General features: G+C 35.6%; 4 protein-coding genes across 6 annotated transcripts in view; 2 read left to right on the top strand and 2 right to left on the bottom strand.

The window, feature by feature from the left end:
• Positions 1 to 12,476: 12,476 nt before the first annotated feature.
• LOC108056765 (uncharacterized) lies at positions 12,477 to 14,561 on the bottom strand. The gene is made up of 2 exons (XM_017140738.3): positions 14,365 to 14,561; positions 12,477 to 13,270 (listed from the first exon to the last, which is right to left on the bottom strand). Exons 1-2 carry the CDS (start codon positions 14,404 to 14,406, stop codon positions 12,497 to 12,499), a joined length of 816 nt encoding a protein of 271 aa, XP_016996227.2. The 5' UTR covers positions 14,407 to 14,561; the 3' UTR covers positions 12,477 to 12,496.
• Positions 14,562 to 15,546: 985 nt separating this feature from the next.
• Positions 15,547 to 16,263, top strand: LOC108056773 (uncharacterized). Its single transcript, XM_017140748.3, has one exon. It carries the CDS (start codon positions 15,562 to 15,564, stop codon positions 16,219 to 16,221), a length of 660 nt encoding a protein of 219 aa, XP_016996237.1. The 5' UTR covers positions 15,547 to 15,561; the 3' UTR covers positions 16,222 to 16,263.
• A 770-nt stretch (positions 16,264 to 17,033) lies between these two features.
• LOC108056771 (neuferricin homolog) lies at positions 17,034 to 18,009 on the top strand. The gene has a single exon (XM_017140745.3). The coding sequence runs from the start codon at positions 17,066 to 17,068 to the stop codon at positions 17,927 to 17,929; it is 864 nt and encodes a 287-aa protein (XP_016996234.2). The 5' UTR covers positions 17,034 to 17,065; the 3' UTR covers positions 17,930 to 18,009.
• A 658-nt stretch (positions 18,010 to 18,667) lies between these two features.
• Positions 18,668 to 20,143, bottom strand: part of if (integrin subunit alpha inflated) — a 33,917-nt gene continuing 32,441 nt past the window's right edge. For all 3 annotated transcript variants that reach the window (XM_017140742.3, XM_070218311.1, XM_017140741.3), the window contains one exon: positions 18,668 to 20,081. In XM_017140742.3, the coding sequence (XP_016996231.2) occupies positions 19,992 to 20,081 (90 nt within the window). In that variant the 3' untranslated portion in view covers positions 18,668 to 19,991. The remainder of the gene's footprint in view (positions 20,082 to 20,143) is intronic.

Genomic DNA, 20,143 nt, shown 5'->3' with positions numbered 1-20,143 from the left:
TGCGACGCTTAAACCAAAACAAAAACAAAAACAAATTTCGTGCGGATATAAGACATATAACTCTATACATATACGATATACATATTGAACGTGAAGATATATAGAATCGAGTATATGTTTACAGGCAGCCGCCAAAAGGGTATTCACATCAGTCAAGGTCGATGGTTTGGTTAACTACACACCATATACTACCACACACTAAACTACACACACTCGAGCACACTCAATGCCTCCTGATCCACCACCCAAGCCACCCACAAACACCCCACCCCACCCCACAACGCCCCCTCATGGTTTGCCCATTTAGTAGTTCGTGCGTCTTGTATCATACTTGCATTTAGTTAAATTCCGGGACAAGAGCAACACGTAATATAAATCGAAGGTAAAACAAAAACGAAAACATGAAGTAAAACCCAAACAAACGCTTTATACATCAAATTATTTTAATATAAATGTATAACAAGACATATATCTATATATACATATACAAGCAGACATATACAAAACAAACAACAAATATATTATGTATTTTATTTAAAGCGAGAAGCGGAGAGGAGAGAACATTTTTTAAGGAGGTGTCTCTGCTCCAGAGAACTAATTCAAGTAAAGGAACTCAACCTATATAGACAGTCCCCATTAAAGGAGGAGACGTAGACGTGCGAGGAGGGCAAAAACAAAAACAAAACCAAAAACAAAAACAAAAAACAAAACAAATTTACTAAATTATTTATACATGCGTACATATACTTACATATATGTAAAACAATAATTGATAGAAACCAAAACAACAGAAATACAATCTAGTGTACGTCAATTTTTTGATGATATTTTTCGCCTTATTATAGACAAACAAAGGAAAACGATGGAGAACCAGAAGAAAATTCGAAGTAAAGTTAGTTGAAACCGAGGCAGTTATCCTCGGCTTCCAGTAGGAAAACCAAAAACCAAAAAACCGAAACAAAAAAAAAACACTTTTTAAATAAAAGCAGAAGAATTTTTTGGGATTTATTTGCGGGCCTATGAAAAGGAGATCACATGTCAAGTTGATAACAAAAAATGAACACTAAACGACAAGCAATCAATTACCAAAAAAACAAAAGAATTATATATTATACGAATAAATCATTAATAACATTTAAGCGATGGAAACTGAACGAAACAGAAAACAAAAAACAAAAAAACAATATGTAATCAAAAGCAAGTTTACAATACACACACGACACTCTAACAACCAAACATTATCAAAAACAGGAAACTCAAAGCAAGCAAATCAATTAAACACGTTTCAAAATCGATCTAGCAATTCGACAAGTAAAACATTTTAAATCTAACAGAAAACAGAAAAAACAGAGCATGAAAAGTATACCTTAAAATCACAATTTGATTTGCCTGCTATGGAGAAAGAATGGAGAAAAGAAACAAGTTCCTCAAGTCTATGGATTATGATTTATGAATTTATAATTTCTAATTTAACTTATTTGATTTTAGAATTTTTGTGTAATAACCTAACTCACGAAACTATTGTTGATAATATTGAGTTGTGTTCAGCTTATGCGAATTATGTGAACGATATATTAATACGTAGGTAAAATAATATATAGAAAACCAGGGATTGACAAGTACGAGTAATAATCTGGAAATTTGTACTCCCATTTACTTTGTAAAACTCCAGAAATAAAAATGAGCCGAAAAGAATTTTGAAACAATATACTGAACATTTTGCCCCCGTTTTTCCTTTTCTTTTTCTTTGGTTCTCATTCACTTCTTCTGGTACCACTTAAGCTTTGTATTTGTATCTCTTGCCTAAATCTCTGTTCAGATATTGCATTTAAGTCATCGACCATTTAATGCTTTGCGCTTGAACTAAATGTTTAGGAAATATGTAGAAACCAAAATGAGAGGCTAAAAATGTAAAAAAAAACTCCCTGGTCGAGTTGTTGTGTTAAATTTGCGTACATATCACTGGGAATTATTTACACTATGCTACCAAAACAAAATACGAAAAAACGAAAAAAAAAACCAAAATGAAAAATGAAAAAAGAGAATTTTTTGCATAATGTTTTACACACTATGCCGATATTTATACACCATAATAGGGATTGGTTTTTCGATTTGGTTTTACACCTATGGTTTTCTTCGATCGATTGTTGCTCACCTTTTTTGTCAGTGTGTGTCTTGTGCGTGCGAATGCGAGTGTAGTGTTTTTGAATATATATCTAAGCGCATATGTCTTATAGAGGAAACCACACAGAAACTAAAACTATAGTGCCATGATTCATGAAAAAACCAAATAATTTAATAAGAGATAAGAAAAAAGGAATAAAGAAAAATTGTTTATTGATGTGCTGTAACATTTAGTGAGTCCTTTTTTGACAACCGACAAAACAAAATATCGAAAACAAAAAAATATATACATACATATTTACTAGTTTATAGCGAACCAAAAACCAAATATCAAGTTAGAATCAACAAATTGCAATACATAACGAAAATGAAAGTAAAACGAAAACGAAGGAGTTAAACCGAAATAGGAATAAAAGCTTTTCGAGTTTGGGGATCGGATCGAAATGAAAGTACGAGAGGAGCTAAGCGGCAGGATACCATATGAAAACAGAAGCAATTAGAAAGCTTTTATTTTTCTAGAATTTTAAAACCAAAAACCAAAAACCGAACAACAAGGAAACCAGAAACTAAGCTAATGAACAAGAAAAACCAACTTCCTAATTTCTCTCAGCGCAAAAAAAAAACAAAAAACGAAAGCAACAATTTAAATTAACAAATACATACACTAACTAGTAGCATACAAAATGGCATGTGGCATGTGGATACCAAAGACAATTGGGTATCAATATACTAGTTTTAGAACCATAGAGCAATAATAATATAGCAAGTAAAGTAATGCCGGATATAAACAATTTGAAAACGAAAATTGTCTCTGGGGTTGTTCAAAATATGAATGCGAATGAGTTCAACATGCGGAAAACCAACAAAAACCGAACATTTTTATGTGTAGCGATTATTATGGAAAACAAAATTTACACAACTAACAATAAAAATAATAATAACAAAATATATATATAATATATATTCGAATTAAGATATGACCAAAAAAAAAACCAATAGAAACCGAAAACTTTTGCGCGCCTTGGCAAATTTTTAAGTAATATATATAGTATATATGGGAAAACCAAAACTAAACGTAGGATACCAACTTAGAGGGCAGGAAATTCCAGATCGGAGCGAGCTACACTGCAATAAATTTTGCCTCACCACTAAAGAACACACAAAACGCATAAATTAGACAACGATGTAATGGAAAAACAAGAAATGAATGGTGTGTGTGTGTGTGGGCAGCATAACCAAGGCCTTTCGGGATCCTCCGAAGTACGCATAGATTATCCAATCCCTATAGAGATCAAATAATCGACATTTCAAGCAAACGTAATGCAAACCCAATAAACATTAACGAACAAATTCCCTGTGTTGTCAAATGGCTTTAAACAAAATGAATAGAACAAGAAAAAGAAAAAGAAAAACCAAATGATTAATGGAAAACCAAAAGCAAAACAAAAAACAAGTGTAACAGATACGATTTGTAATCCATAAGCAGATATTTTGTAAGGTAAGCAACGTTTGCAAACAAACATTTTTGGGGTCGAGTGCAGGAACACAACAACAATATTTTTGGGCACCAAATATACAGTCAACTTATTGTATTGCATTACGATTACGATTACGATATTTATACATATACTACCTATATAGGACTACGGATGATAAAAATCAATTGAACAACAAAAATGAATATGATAATGATAATGATAGTGAAAAATACGGTTTTCCAGCGGATCGAAGACGACGAAAACGATAACAAAACCAAAACATACAAACGTATTACCATATTAGAATGTTTTATGAATTATATACACCTTATATACATGATATATACATGACATATACTTGTGTAAACTAGCCTAAACGATAAGATGTTGAATGAATTTTATGTGAGTTATTTTTGATGTTGTATAGTTAAAAACGAAAACGAAAAACGGAAAACAAAAACAAACCATTAACAAACCAAAACAATCTCCCTTTAAGCAACCAAAGCGAAAAAAAAACAATTGTTGGGCATTTTAATTAAACTAAAAAATACAGAGTGCAATACAATAAAAAATGAAAAACAAAAAAAAAAACAATGTAAGAAAAAGGGCAAACTTAAGGCACAGCTAACATTTTTTCGAGTGGATCGAACCAATATACGTTTACCCAAACTATTCAACAAGGATTTTTGAATTTTCTTTGAGAATAGGAAAACAAAACTAAAAAAAGCTGCCTCAAGAGTAAAAATTGAATTAACTTAAAATTTACTAAGCAAATATATATACACATATATATTTCATATGGACAGTGGGCGCCAAAAGTAGCCACTGTAGATATTTAAACTCGAACAAATGGAATTTTACCAAGCAAAAAACAAAAGAAAAAAATAACAAAGAAGCTAAACTAAAAAAAAAAACAACACCAAAACACAAATGATTTAAACAAATTTACATCAATCATAGGTATTTGTATCTTTTTTTGTAGGGCAGCATTTAGTTCATAGCACAAGGGTTAAAGGGCAAACACCAATAATTAAATAAATTAAATTTAAAGCAAAAAGCAAAATGCTAAGAACAAAAACCAAAAGCATAAATGTTCCTCTAGAACCAAGCTAACTGTTCTCCTATCCACATCTAACCCTTGTGACCTTCTCACTTGACTCTGACTCTGATTTGTGCTAAGTAAACTTTACACATACAATATACTTATATATATATATCGAACGGGAAGACGCAGATTTAAACTATTTACATACTTATAACTATGTGAACTACAGAAACCAACTTATACCATTTTTGCTGACTGTACTCCTTAGGCTTTTTACACCTTTTACCTTTTTACTCGCAAATGGCAGACTATTTAACGAACGATAAGTAAACTCTTGCATGCCACCCACACACTTAACTCAACACTCAACACTCAGAACTCAACTCGAAACACGAAACTCTAGTCCTAAATCCAGGCGGAGATATATGTATATTCGGATATGGTAGATATGATAGATTCTGTGGCGGCACCCTATACATAAATGCCTCAAGAATAAGTTTTAATTGTTTGTGTCCCTGCCCACTAGAGCTCCCCCAACCCCCCACCATCGCCCCTTCACAAGAACCCCCCTCCCGCCTGTGATAGTCTTAAATCAATGATGTAAGCTAATTTATTTGATTTTGGAAGCCCCTTCTCACGATAAGTTTTGGCCCGCGTGTGTGTGTTTGGCTTTGATATGCTTTACATACGTATTAAATAATTTTTAAAATATACAAATTAGCGTTTTAAAGTATTATAAAAATTTTGAGAATTTAATGAAGATAGAATGAGAAATAATGACAATATTCATTTGTTGAGCCGAAACCCCCTAAAACCCCTACACATATCTTTTTGTTGCTTTTTCTTCCATTTCCTATTCGACATCAAAATTCACACGGTAAAATCCGAAAAAACCTCTGACATATCCTTTTGTTGCGTTCTTTAAATTGGCAATGATTCATAATAGTTTAAAACTAATTTTAAAAATTGCTAGGTACGATCAAAATATTGTTTGGTGACCCCAAAATTCATTTAAATACAACCACAAAAACTTAGGACATATCCTTATTTTTTGGTCAATTGATTGGAAAAATAGTTAAATGTTTTCAATGTCGGTTGTTAAAACGATACCTACTTGTGACCCCATTAGCCAAGTTTGGTGACCCCGAACTCCCTACAGAAACGGAATAACGAATACACACATGCATACAGTGACCGAACTTTTGAACCAATTATACAATAACGCATTATAAGAAGAAATATAGCATTCTAAATGGTAACCGTACCTTTAACGAAACTCATACCATGGATAACTATGAAGTATTGATTTGGATTCTGATTTGGACTTGAATTTCGATTCACTCTTTCAGCAATCTTCATCGAATATCGATTTTCGAGCTGACAATATTTTATTGAATATTGTGCCATGAAGCGAGTGAACTATATTCAATTGAATTTTTAGCATTGAGCAATCCCCCTAGAGAAATCCTGATTTTGTAATTTTTTTGCAAAAATGGTTTCATTTAACAATTATATCTACACACACCATTTTACGGCAAAAAATCTCTACAGATATTTTTGTACATTTAACAAGCACGTGAGAAATTTAAAAGTCCCCCTAAGAAATTTGGTCCGAATTTTTTTCAGGCAGTAAATCCAATCCATGAGAAATGAATTGTATTATCAAGGAACGATATATATAATTATATATACATATATATATACATAAATAGTGCGTGTAATAACTAGAATCACATAATTCCATCCACTTTTGATATTTTAACAAATGATAAAAACAAAGAACAAATCGCAAAACGAAAAAAAAATATTTATTAACTTGATGAAGCATCTTAAGTGTTTGAATGTTGTTTTATAAAAATAATAAAAACTAATTATATGAAAATATATTATATATATGGATATGTATCTTAAGGGCGTGTCATTCCTACAACAACAAGAACAAGAAGAACAACAAAAACACAATAAATACGATCGAAAGGATAGTATAGGTAGGATGAGATGAGATGATATGATGATATGATGATATGAGGGTAGAATAAACATTTATTTCGTTGTGCTTTTTACACGAAAATGTTGAAAGTCTTTTCCCAAGGGTTCAATCGATTTTTCTAAGGCCTGGTACAAAAGTTTCTATACATAGGGCTCAACCTCCTAGGCACCTAGGCACCGCACCCTCCAACACTCGCCCAATTATTATCGAACACTCCCCCGACTTGGGGACACTTTCTGCCTCCCCCGAAGGACGAAGCTTCACACACACTCACTCACTTGGATATTTATATATATATACGTATGACTATATAATATAGTGGCACCAAGAAATATGTAATGTCTTATTGTAGAAAACGGTTATTGATATTTACACATCAAGAAGAAAGTGGAAAAAACCAAAAAAAAAACAAAAAAAAAAGTAATTAAATAAAAAATATACTTACATATATAAGAATGCTTTAAAATATACTCAGAAAAAATATATACAATATACACTTATATATTTACGAGATACGAGTACGAGATACGAGAAACCGAAATCAGTTAGGAACCTTTTTCTAGAATGTTATGTCTTCCCTTTGAATCAATTAAGCAAACAAACAACAAAATGATAGATACAATTGATCGAAACCGCTTGACCAAACAACTATAGTAAAACCAAAAGCAATTGAGAGGTAAATCAAAGCTTCGAAAAACCGAGAACCTAAGAGTTAACTTAAGCACTGCAGCAGCCAAAAGAATAATAAGAAAACGAATAAGAACATGAAAACGTTGACAAACTACAATAAGATGAGAAAGTTATAGAAAGTTCTTCTTTTGACAACTCCAACCTAAAAAAACTCACGCAGAACAACCTGTTTCAGCCAGCCACAAATTTACCTACGTACTAAACTTGGTGACTAAACCACAACTACAACTAGAACGAAAATGAAAATGAAAACTACAACTAACGGTACTTATAGACCCTAAACTTACACTATGGTTTGCAGCAATTCAACTCGAACTACAACTCAACTCAAGACATTACCTATAAGCATTCATCTGTTGATCGTTTTTCATTTACCGTTTACCATTTACCATTTACCACAAGCGAAATTATTGTAATTATAATTATGTATCGTATATTTATTATATCCAACTAATGACGTAACAAATTTGACAAATTATATATACACACATATGCCTATATGTATACATACCTTTAAAGAGTAAAATAAATAACAACAAGAACAACAAATGAAAATGAAAATGAGGAAAATCGCAGACTACTCAGTGCAACAGATAAGACTAGAAATTGATTACCTGAACCTTGAGAACAAAAGCTTGAGTTTTCTTTTACTTTACACAAAACGAACAAAGAGAAAAGAGGAAAATCGATAGGAGCGAATCAATTACAAAAGCAATAATAACAATTGACAGAATCGATAATCGAGTTAAAACTTTTACCCAGGACAACAAACGGAATCAGCAATAATTTCAAGAAATCAGTCAACAGATTTATTATATTACTCGCATTACACATCTAGAATCCTTGCCAGAAATCCCAGAAGAGTATCAAGTATAAAGCGCATACTTCCAATCTTCTCCTTTTTATTCAGCGAATAGTTCAGGGATTACGGAAAGAGAAGAAGAAGAATTAGTGGACAATTATGTCGGTTTCCGAACAGTTTTTAAATATTTTCGGTTAGTCCTACATTTTAGAAAAATTGAAAAACAAATTATAAAACTAAATTATTATAGATAATAATGCTCGTTTTGAAAGCGTAAGCTTAATTATTTAATTTGTAGTATTTTTTCCTTCGAAATCTGATTTATTCCTAAGCAATTACTAAATATTTCCGACACAAAGGCCGATTTTTAATCTGAGTGTAGCACCCGTAGAGGAATTATTCACCCGGCTTTTTATGGACATCGGTATCTGTCCTCTTGCTTCCCCTCCAACTTCTTTACATGGTTGTGAACGAATAAAGGGATAACAAATTAGACCAATTCCTCAATTTTAATTTTGATCTCAGCCAACTCGGTCGCACTTAACCGTAGGACACTCTGAAACAAAGAAACAAAAACGAAAAACGAAAAAAGATAAAAACAAGTGTTAGAAATTCGATTCGTGTGCCCTCCTTTAATGTCTTGTACTTGTAACCAATGATCATAATTATATACACATATATCGACTATATTTACAAGCAACAATATCCGAAACCAATTGTATTGTAGTGCTAAAGCGGATGTAGGGATGCGAAACCAATTTCCAGGACGACGAATCCAGGATATGTCTTAGATACTTTGCTCATTGAGTTCTAATTGCGTAAGTGTAGCGGAAACCAAATATTTAAACATAAATATAGCTAATTGTGTGTATTTACATATTAAAGTTTACAACAGCAAGCGACAGCGAGATAGAAAGGGATAGAGAGAGGTGGAAAGAGATAGAAAGAGAGATGGAGGGAGGAAGTTATGTCGTGTAGAATTTTTGAAAGCGTTTTCGTATTCAAACCAACACAAATTATGGCCTAAATATGAAACTAGAACAAAATATATACCTATATGTATACATATGAATTGTACTTCAAATTATGTCTAAAGCAAGCAACAACAACAACAATTACAAGTGTCTGTATTTTTTTTAAGCAAATAAAGGAAACGAAAAAGAAAAAGAAAGAAACCCATTGCAATCAGGTACTGAAATCAAAATTTTTGTAAATTATATAAAAAACAAGAAAAGGTTTTCGTCGAACTAGAAAAACAGAAAAACAGAAGGTCAGATGGTATTATGACATATGGTTTATAGGAACTAGCGATAGAAGAGGGATGTGAATCTGTATACTCGATCCTTAATCGGTTACTCGAACATTTCTGTAGCATACTTAGCAGGGCGGGCCAAAGACCTTGGCCTTGTTTTGCCAAAGGTACAGAAATCACGACACGAGGAATAAACCAAACACTCATATTTAAATACGTACAGCTATATATACTAATCTAGTTGTAACTTTATGTAACACTAAGTAGATGCGAAATCGGAGGGAAAATCGACGGCGAAGATGAAAAATTGTCCAGACGTTCAACGAAACCAAATGCAATATTTAATTATACAACAAACTAACATAACAAAACAAAACAAAACAAACAAGCGAGTAATATATATATACATATTTTACAATTGATTTATATAACGTATAAGTAAATGCCATTCATTTTCGTGTAAAGCCTATTGAATTGTTTGTTAAACATTTTTTGAAACATTTTCTTTACGAAATAAAAATGAAAACAAAAATAAAAGTAAAAATGGGCGCAAATACAAAACCCAGCTCACACAAAGTTACGCCAAAAACAAAAGAAAACCAGAGGAAGAACAATTTATATACATTTATCGAAGGAGAAATATATACAAGAACGATACATTTTAGTGATTAATATAAGCAAAGACCAAAATGAAATATTAATTTTTGAAAATAATAACTCAAATGTGGAGGAAATGACATCAACACTTTATAAACCCAACAAAACTAACAGAAAATAGCCTTACCGACACTCGATTTTCAAGAATCTCGAAAACTTGAACACTCTTATATTTTGCGTTACCCTTTTCCCTTTGTTCCCTAAGAATGTTCTAATACGAAACTGACGAGTATCGAAAATATTTTTACAAGACAAAACAAAACAAAACCGAATAATGAAAAACTAAAACTAAAATGCATAACGCTTCCGACAATAAGCTTTGGCCACACTATTGTAATAATAATATTGAATTGAATTGAAAAACGCTAGAAAGTGGATAACGATAATCGAAGATGCAAATGCAGATGAAAATGCAAGGAGTTTGTTGCACTAACGAACGAAAACGGAATTTCAACGCCCAATGATAAATTACAAAACAAAACCCAAAACATTTGCCCAATTTAGTCTACAGATATATAGAAAAATACCTATGTACTTATGTAGTAGCCTTGTTCTACTGTATATTTTTAAACGGAGTTGTATTGCAGAATCAGAATCAGCAAAGCAAATGTATTTTCATGACACGCATTTGAAGCGAACATATCAAAACCGAATACCGAATACGAAGATACGGAAAATACGAAATTATCTATAAATTACCGATACAGATTACCGATTACCGTTTACCGATCAGTAACCGTAACCGTTACCGTTACCGTTGACCGTTTAGCCCTTAAAGCAAAGAATTACGAAAATAGCTACATATGTGGAAGCTGGCAGATAAACTAGGTACGGGTAGGTGTCTTGAAAATTATTCGCAAAAATATAAAAAAACAAAAAAAAAGGAGTTCTTAAGCTGTTTCATCATTTATTATTGACAAATATTTACAAGCGCATTTAGGACGCGAAATGTGAAGAATAATATGAATAATAATATTAAAATCTACCAATTATACCAAATCGAATAGAAGATGGATTCAAGGAAAAAAATAATATAAAAGAAAAGAAAAGAAAACACACAAAACTGAATCTAAATTAAGCATGAATATTTTTTGCTGTGTCTTAGTCCATGTGTCGTAACGAATTTATTGAACTAAATATTATACATTATTGAAATTAAAACAAAAAACGAAAGCTAAACAAAATATCTTAACATTTTTTGTTTTAAACGAATAACATGCAGGCAAAGAAACAAAATTTCTACAAAATTAAGCACAAATTTTTTCAGAACAAAAAACCCAAGACAAAAATGAGAAAATACTAAGAAAATTGCCTTTTACTTATATTTTATTTTCTACTATAAAGAATTGAAATATTAATAATATACAACACGCTGAATTCATTAAAGCATAAAAGCGCGCCTAAAAACATCTGTGACTAATGAACAACATACATATATGATTAACAAAAATCAGAGAAAATTCCGAAAACTGCAATTGAAAATGATAAACTCCAATAAAATAACGAAAGTCGGATGGTAAAAGTTGTTGAGCAACATATGTATATGGCAAATACATATACCTAGCTACAGTTTAACTAATTATTGATAACGGTACATACATTCTACATATGTACAGCTGACACCCACACCCACACACTCCAACTCAGACACTTACATATACAGATATACCAGTACATGCAAACCTAGTTGTAATTGTATGTGGCATCATACTTGAGTAGAAACAACAATTTATACATTAGTGTTTATGTAACAAGCTAATTTTACTAACATGCAAGTGTGTATAGTATACAGTATATATATACTATATAGTACGATATATACACAAATATATAGACGACATTTGACGACCGTAAGCCCGAACACAGCAATTTACTTATATAACAAAACAAATCCAACAAGTTTCTTTCAAACCAAGCGAAAAACAAAAGGAAATGCAAATTTTTGGTACGAAAAGGAGGAATTATGAAATAGTGGAAAGTCGATGCGGGAAGGGGAGAAAGCGAGTGAAGATGAGGAAAAACCCATGAAATACAATATATATACACTTATTTAAAATATTTAACAAAAAAAAAACAAACGATTTATATATATATATATATACATACCACTAAATAGTTTAAATGTTTATTTATTGTATTTGAACAAGATGAACGATAATGAAACCAAATTTAAATAAAAGTAATAACTCAAAAAACCAAAAAAACAAACGACTTTTATTCTGAGTTGGGATTGTATAATATAATAAGTTAAAAGGAAATCGTAGGTAAACATTTTTCAGGATTTTAAAACAACAGGAATTTTTTTTTAGGATTATTTATGCTCTTGATTATTAAATTCCAAATCTTAGGTCAAATCTTATAAACTTAGTTTAATTTTTTTTTTACACCGTAATACTTTTATTCACCCCTAGTAATTTCTAAAAACTTCACGTTGCATTATACAATTTATTTAATTTTTTCACTTCTTAAAGTTGGCGGCACAGGCGTCAATGGCTTCGTTGAGCTCGTTGAATCCCCGGAGGACGTTCTCGGTGGCCTCGTTGGTGCAGGAGGTGGCATCGGTGGCCACGGCGGGCACGCTGTTCCGGAGTCCAATCAAATGGAGTATGGAGCCCGGGGCCTTGGCGACGAACGAAATACATTGGAGATACAAGCCCGCTTCGCAGGTCTTTTTTGTAATCGCAAGTGTCTTGGTCTTGCACTCGCGCCTCTTCGTGTAGATGTGATAGGCGTCCAGGGTCAACTGGAGGACCGCCTTCTTGGTGTCCACGACCAGATCGATGGAGGTGCAGGCGGCATCGTAGGCGCATCTCGTGTAGCCCACGGTGCCCCAGGCCAGGACATCGGCCACACTGGTGGTCACATTGAGCGCGCAGTCGCCCGCATCCAAAGCCTTCTGCTCGAGCTCCTCGGCCAGCTTCTCCAGCTCCCTCAGCGGATAAAGGAAGATCTTCAGCAGCTGGCGCTCGGTCAGCCGGATGATTTGGCGTCCCAGGGCCTTCGCCTCCGAAAGCAGGAGGCGCACCACCCGGTCCAAAAAGGCGAACTCATCCACCGCCACGTCGGTGGTGCCCTCCTCGGGCAGTTCCAGTTCCAGTTCCATCACCTCGTCCAAGTTGACTCCCAGGTCCAGGTCGAAGTTCAAGTTCAAGTCCAAGTCAAGGTTCATTTTCTTGAACAATTCCTTCAGGGCGGTCGCATCCTGGTCCTCTATTAGGGGCACCGCTGAAACCTGTTTGAAAAGCAAACAAGGATTATTACAAAATATTTCAATATTTTATCTGAAACTCAGGATGTAAAGACTTTCTAACTCAAACTTAAACTTTATTTATTTATTTTATAAGTCATGAAAGTCATGTATTTTAACTGGCATTAATTATAATTATAAAAATATATATATAATAATTATAATAATAATAATAGTAACTAGCATTATAAAAAATTATAATATTAGAATTAAAATTTTTTTCTGTATTATGTCAAGTCACATTAATCATACGCACCGTTGACCAAAAAGTCTCATTTACAAATAAAAACAAGAGAGAACGCTATAGTCGGGTGCCCCGACTATCAGATACCCGTTACTCAGCTAAAGGGAGTGCGAAAGAGATGGAGAAAAACTTTGATCCGCCGTAACTTTTTAACGAATGGTCCGATTTAAAAAATTTCTTCTACATTTCGATAGGTATTGATAAACACAATAAAACTGCATTTTTACTTTTCCAAAATATTGAAATTTTTAAAATCGTATATATGCGATTGTGGGCGTTAGAGGGGGCGTGGCACCCTTTTGAAACAAACTTGCGCTGCGTAGGAACTCCTAGAATCTGCATGCAAAATGTCAATCTTTTAGCTTTTATAGTTTCCGAGATCTCAGCGTTCATACGGACAGACGGACAGACAGACAGACAGACAGACAGACAGACAGACGGACAGACGGACAGACGGACATGGCTAGATCGACTCGGCTAGTGATCCTGATCAAGAATATATATACTTTATGGGGTCGGAAACGCTTCCTTCTACCTGTTACATACTTTTGCACGAATACAATATACCCTTTTACTCTACGAGTAACGGGTATAATTAATTTTAATCATGTTATAGTTATAGTTAGCAGAACTATTAGCAAAGAGAAAAACTTAACCGTCATCGATAAGCTTTTATGGGAAATAACTCATACGCACTGTTGATTAATATACTATAATCGCAAGCACTTACATTAATAACTTGAAAAAATGTATATCTCTTTGATGATATATCTCTTTGATATATTTTTAAACCCCTATAGTTAGGTTTTTTTTATAGGTATTCTGATCTACTCACAGCTGCCACGGCCAAGGCCAACACTAGAATAATACTCCTCATGGTTGATTGGGTTTTGCTGGGATCTCGCTGGGGATCCACCTTATATACGACCCAAAGCCCAGATCCAGATTGCCATATCGGTGGCAGTAGCCGTACCCCCAGTTAATTAAAATATTCAAGAGTCGTTTATCGGCCAATTGATTTATTTCCCATTATTTGGCTTATGTGTCTTTGTCTTGCCTTAATCGAAATAATTTCCGTCTGCCCGCTTTTTTATTTCTCCAATATGATTATATTGTCCAGAGAAAATGGCAGAAAAGAGAGGCAATGAGCGGGAGTCTTTCGATAAGGTCGCAAATTATATTTTCCCTGTGCGTGGAGCGATAGGAAACATCTATTACTGGATTCGCCACTCGAAAATCGCCCTAATCGGTGGATCTAAATAATGCCTTAATTATAGAAGATAATGTCATATAATTTATGGCTCCGCTTATGCCCTCGATTAAAAGTCATTGCGAAGTCAGGGAAAACAGTGGCAATTCAATCTATGGAATCACGAATCACTTGAGACCTCAGACACGCTGATATTATTGGTTTTTCGGTTTTTTTTTAAGGTTCCTACTAAAGTGGTCAATATTCGGGGAATTGCATAAATGTTTGGGTGTTCCCGGTTTTATTATAATAAATTATTATCATAATGACTTAGACTTGATAAAAAATAAAGCAATATTGTGTATTAAATTTGAAAGCATAAAAGGAACTTTTATTTAAATATTCCCTTTATTTTTAGCGTATTTACTATTATTTTAAAATGTTATATTTTTAATATGGTTTCTTAAAAATGTAAAGAAGAAGTAAAATATAAATATAAAATATTTAATTTGATTACCCTTAGGTAAATATTGTAAAGTCCAGCCATGTTCCTTTAAATAACGCTTTGTTTTGATATTTATGATGTTCTTTGTGTGATCGGGCGACTTGGCCCGTTTTAATCTAAATCCAAATGCGGGAACTCTATGAATAGCAGGTGAATGTAAAGCGAAGTTCACTAATCAAACCAAGCCGTGAGTGATTTACAATGGCGGCCATAAATTTATGGCCAGCAATCCAGATTAGCGGACAATAGCCGTCTGCGAATAATCCGTTTCTGGATGCCCGGGTATAAATACGATCTCAATTTGGCCAACAGTCCACAGTAGCAAGTCAGCAGCAATCATGAAGCAAACCGTCGCCTTCGTTATCCTGGCCCTCTTCGTGGCCAGCGGTTGGAGCCAGCCGATGGACCTGCCCGCCCAGCTGGACGCCCAGGTGCACAGCGTGGTGGACGAGATGACCGAGATCGGGAAGGCCACCGGCGAGGCCCTGGTGCAGCAGTACGAGGAGATCGTCCGGGAGCCGCAGCTGGAGCTGGAGGAGGCCCTCGACCAGGTGGAGGCGCGTCGCCAGGAGAGCCCCGAGTGCGTGGCCGCCGAGGATGAGGAGATCGCCCGCATTGTGGACGCCGCCCACGAGGATCTGCATTCCTGCGGCCTCGTTGCGGCCCACACATCCGCCGAAATCGCCTCCGACGTGAACGCCGCCACCCAGCAGTTGGTCTTTGGTGCCTACAATCTGGGCAACACCTACCAGAAGTGCCAGGCCCACAAGAACGCCATCCTCAAGCAGTCCTGCATGGCCAAGTTCTACATCCAGGGCACCGTCTTCCTGGTCAATGCCCGCTCCTCCATCAAGACCATCCGCAAGTCCACCAGCGAGCGCATCCCTGCCGTCTTCGTCGACAGCAACGTGTGCACCCACTCCGCATCCTCGCAGGCGGTGCTCGGCCTCCAGGAGGTCAACAGCCACATCGACGCCTGCGTCTCCCGACGCCGCTAACTGCCAACTGGTTTATGCAAATAAAGATTATGCCAAAACGTACATTTTTTTGTGGTTTTCTAGTGGGTTTCGGTTCCAAGGGGAGCTAAAAAAATTAAATTTGTTAAAATGTACTACAAAATTATTTTGTATAAAGATCAGAATTTTAAAAACTTACTCTTTTTGACGATTCGATTCGTGGTTTATCTTAAAAAACGTTAAATAAGTTAAAATGTACAAATGTACCACACAATTATTTTGTAAAAATATCTGAAATTTAAAAAACTTACTGTTTTCGACGATTTGATTCTTGCCTATTAAATTTCACAAAATTGTAAAATCAGAAATGCTTAAAGCTGTAAGAAAACTATGTTATAAATTAATGCAAATAGCTAGTTTAATTTATAAAGGAAATAATAAAAAGGTTTAACATTTTAAAAACTTAACAGTTTTCGACGATTCTTTTTCGTGGCTATTTAATTTCACAAAATTTTAAAATCAGAAATGCTTAAAGCTGTAAGAAACCTATATTATAAATTAATGCAAATAGCTAGTTTAATTTATACAGGAAATAATAAAAAGGTTTAAAATTTAAAAAACCAAACCGTTTTCGACGATTCGATTCGTGGCTATTAAATTTCACAAAATCTTAAAATCAGAAATGCTTAAAGCTGTAAGAAAACTATATTATAAATTAATGAAAATAGCTAGTTAAATTGATCAAGGAAACAATTGAATCGTTCCCGCTAAGATTTTGAATTTTTGAAATTCAAACCGGTTTGCCGGTCTTTTCTTGCACAGCCCGGTCACACTTTCCGCTGCAGCGAACTAGTTCCGGTTCCGATCCGCTGTGGGAAATTACAAGATGTTTGGATTGCTGCGACACCTGTTCAAATTGCAGTTTCTCTTTGTTGTGGCCGCCATTCTGGCCGGATTCTACCAGACGGAGATTAGGCAGTTCCTGCGCCGGCAGACGGACGACTACCTGGACCAGGCTGGCCAGGATGCGGGCATTCCGCTGGCCTTTTCAGCCGATGACGAAGTCGGCACGGTATTCACGCCGGCCGAGTTGGCCCGGTTCAATGGCGAGGAGGAGGGCCGACCGCTCTACCTGGCCCTGCTGGGATCCGTCTTCGATGTGAGCCGCGGGATCAAGCACTACGGCTCCGGGTGCAGCTACAACTTCTTCGTGGGACGCGACGCCTCGGTGTCCTTCATTTCCGGCGACTTCGAGACCTACGACCCGGAAACATCCGACGATGTGCTCTCGCTGAAGCCGGAGGATCTGATAGGACTGGCCGGGTGGCGGGACTTCTACCAGAAGGACTACGTCTACAAGGGTCGGCTGGTGGGGCGCTTCTACGATGCGAAGGGAGCCCCGACGAGCTATCACCACAAGTTCCTGGAGCTGCTGCAGCAGGCGCGGGATGCGAAGCGGCAGGTGGAGGAGCTGCGGGCCCGCTATCCCGGTTGCAATATCGAGTGGAGCCAGGAGCGGGGCACCCGCGTCTGGTGCACCAACACCAGCGGCGATGGGAAGGAGCGCTCCTGGATCGGCCATCCCCGCAAGCTCTACAGTCGCGGCAACAAGAGCTTCCAGTGCGCCTGTGTGCCCGATTCCCAGCTGGACGAGATCGATGCCGGCGGCCAGGCGGCCCACGGAGACGCCATGCTGAAGCCCTACGACAACTGCGAACCCCGCGCCCTGGAGTGCTTCTATAGGGTGTAGCAGCTGGCCCTGGATTTGTAAATATCTAGCACATTCCGGACGAAAGTAATAAACAGATTATCAGTTTTAAGTTAACATGACTCGCGGCACTGGTTCCGGTTCATTTCTATTAGCTCTGCTGGTTCGGCTGTTAGGTTGTCGCGGAAACACTGATAAAAAATATGTGCAACTATTTTTAAAACCCCAATCGATTGGGAGTTTTATTACGAGCGCAACGAGGTATCGGTTTCCATATTTGGAACATTATTCCCATTACTCTGGCAAAAATACGGTCTTTTTTGTGGTCAAAAATCAGGATCTTGATTTTTGGTAAAAATTTGATTTTTTATTATAGATTTTTTGCTGTAACTTGGACAAAAATGGTCCCAAACCAAAAAGGCGTACTGTTTTGAACAGCTAACCACCTAATTAATTATATCAGTGCACTTTCCGACTGATTTGAGAAACTTAATTTTTGACCCAATTTTCGTTTTTTTTTTAAGGGGTACCATCATCATTTTTTGCAAAAAATGGAAAAAATTAAAAATTTGCAGGTTGAAATGCCAATCGACTGGGAATTTAATAACGAGTTCAACAAGGTATGACACACCATATTTGGATTATTAGTTACATTTTTATGACAAAAATAATAATAGTAAATACTAATTTTTTTTGGGTATTTATGTCCGATTAAATCATATTTAGGGTGTTTGGTAAAAATTGGATCTTGAGTAGTGCCTTTAAAATATAACACACAGCTTTTTTATTTTTACAACTCGACCGTCATTTTTATTTGTATTTTTATGGTAAATCATTAAATGTAATACAGAAATTAGCAAACAAATAAGGGGGGCAATCAATCATTATTCATGACACGCATTAATAAGTACAGTTAATAAATTAATCAGTAGCGTATAATTCAACTAAACTAGCTGTGAGCAGCGGGCGAGACTACATTTTAGTAGGGGGTTTTAAGTGATACAGACAGGGATCGTTTATTTCGAGAGTACACTGCAAGAAGTCGGTCAGCGCTTCTCCCACTGTAATTAGGAAATAAATGCAATATTAATTTAAATATAACAAATCAACTGTTCTCCTACTTTCGCTTCTTCGTTTTTTGTTTTTTTTTTTGTTTTTCATTTTTAGTATTTACACAGAGTTTACATTCAAGAATTACATAGATTAATCAATATGTTTTTAATAATTTCTTTTGCATTTTTCAACACATTTTGGCGTTGTAACTTTTCCTCCAACAGGCAAACTTTGAGTTTGTCCAAACAATAGTCCACAGAAAAAGAATTGGGTTTCCGCGCTGGGAAAACGCCAAGTATTCCGAAGAGACGTGATAATAGATTTAAAAAAAAAAAAGATTAGAGTAGCACCTAATAAGTGTGGATTTTCTCTGTATTAATTTCCATGCCTCGGCTGCTGCCCAAATTTTTTTTTGGGGCGTGGCAGTATATAGGGCAGCACTTTGCTCAACACTATCCCCAGTTTCTCGATTATCGATTCTCGAACTTATAACTTCGATATTTCCATATTGGCTATCACTCACATTCGCTCATTCACCAGCTCATTCATTCAGTCGTCATATAGTTCATTTTCAGTCATTCATTCACTTAGCCTAGGCTCCCTTCGACTTGCTTTCTTTCTTTCCTTCCTTGCTTTCTTTAGTACAGATTAATATAGCACTTATTTAACTTTCCTCGAAATTTTTGCAATGAAACAAAAACACAAAAGTCTAAAAAATAAAAAAAATAAAGTGTTCTGTTAAAAGTTATAAAACCTTTACGCATTAGAAAGTTCTTCATGTCGTGACTAGGCAAGTTTAAATGTTGTTTTTTTTTGTTTTTTTTCGTATCTTCCAAGCAGCAGGCTTATCCCTCAAAAGTGATCTATTCGGGATTCCAATCCCGTCGACATCGCATTTTTTTGTAAACTCAACTAAGCGCTCGATTTTAGTACGTCTTAGAGCCGTTGTTCGTTGTTTTTAGTACATTTTGGTTTGGTTTAGTGCGATGTTAGAAGTATTTCGTGGCTTTTGTTAATTCTCTTGCTATTTTGGAGGACCTCGCGGATGTCCCTACAGATGCTCGTCGCCGTGGTATCCGTTCCGAAGTGGCTGCCGCTCCTGCGAGTGATCCGTCGGCCGGTTGCGATTAAAGAAGCCGCACTGTAAGAAAAGACGGGGGTATTTTGATCAGAAAACTTTTGTCTTAAATAGATTGCAAAACG

Source organism: Drosophila takahashii, chromosome X (genome assembly GCF_030179915.1).
Source record: "Drosophila takahashii strain IR98-3 E-12201 chromosome X, DtakHiC1v2, whole genome shotgun sequence".
In the NCBI taxonomy this organism is placed as follows: domain Eukaryota; kingdom Metazoa; phylum Arthropoda; class Insecta; order Diptera; family Drosophilidae; genus Drosophila; species Drosophila takahashii.
This window is presented reverse-complemented; position numbering and strand designations above follow the sequence as displayed.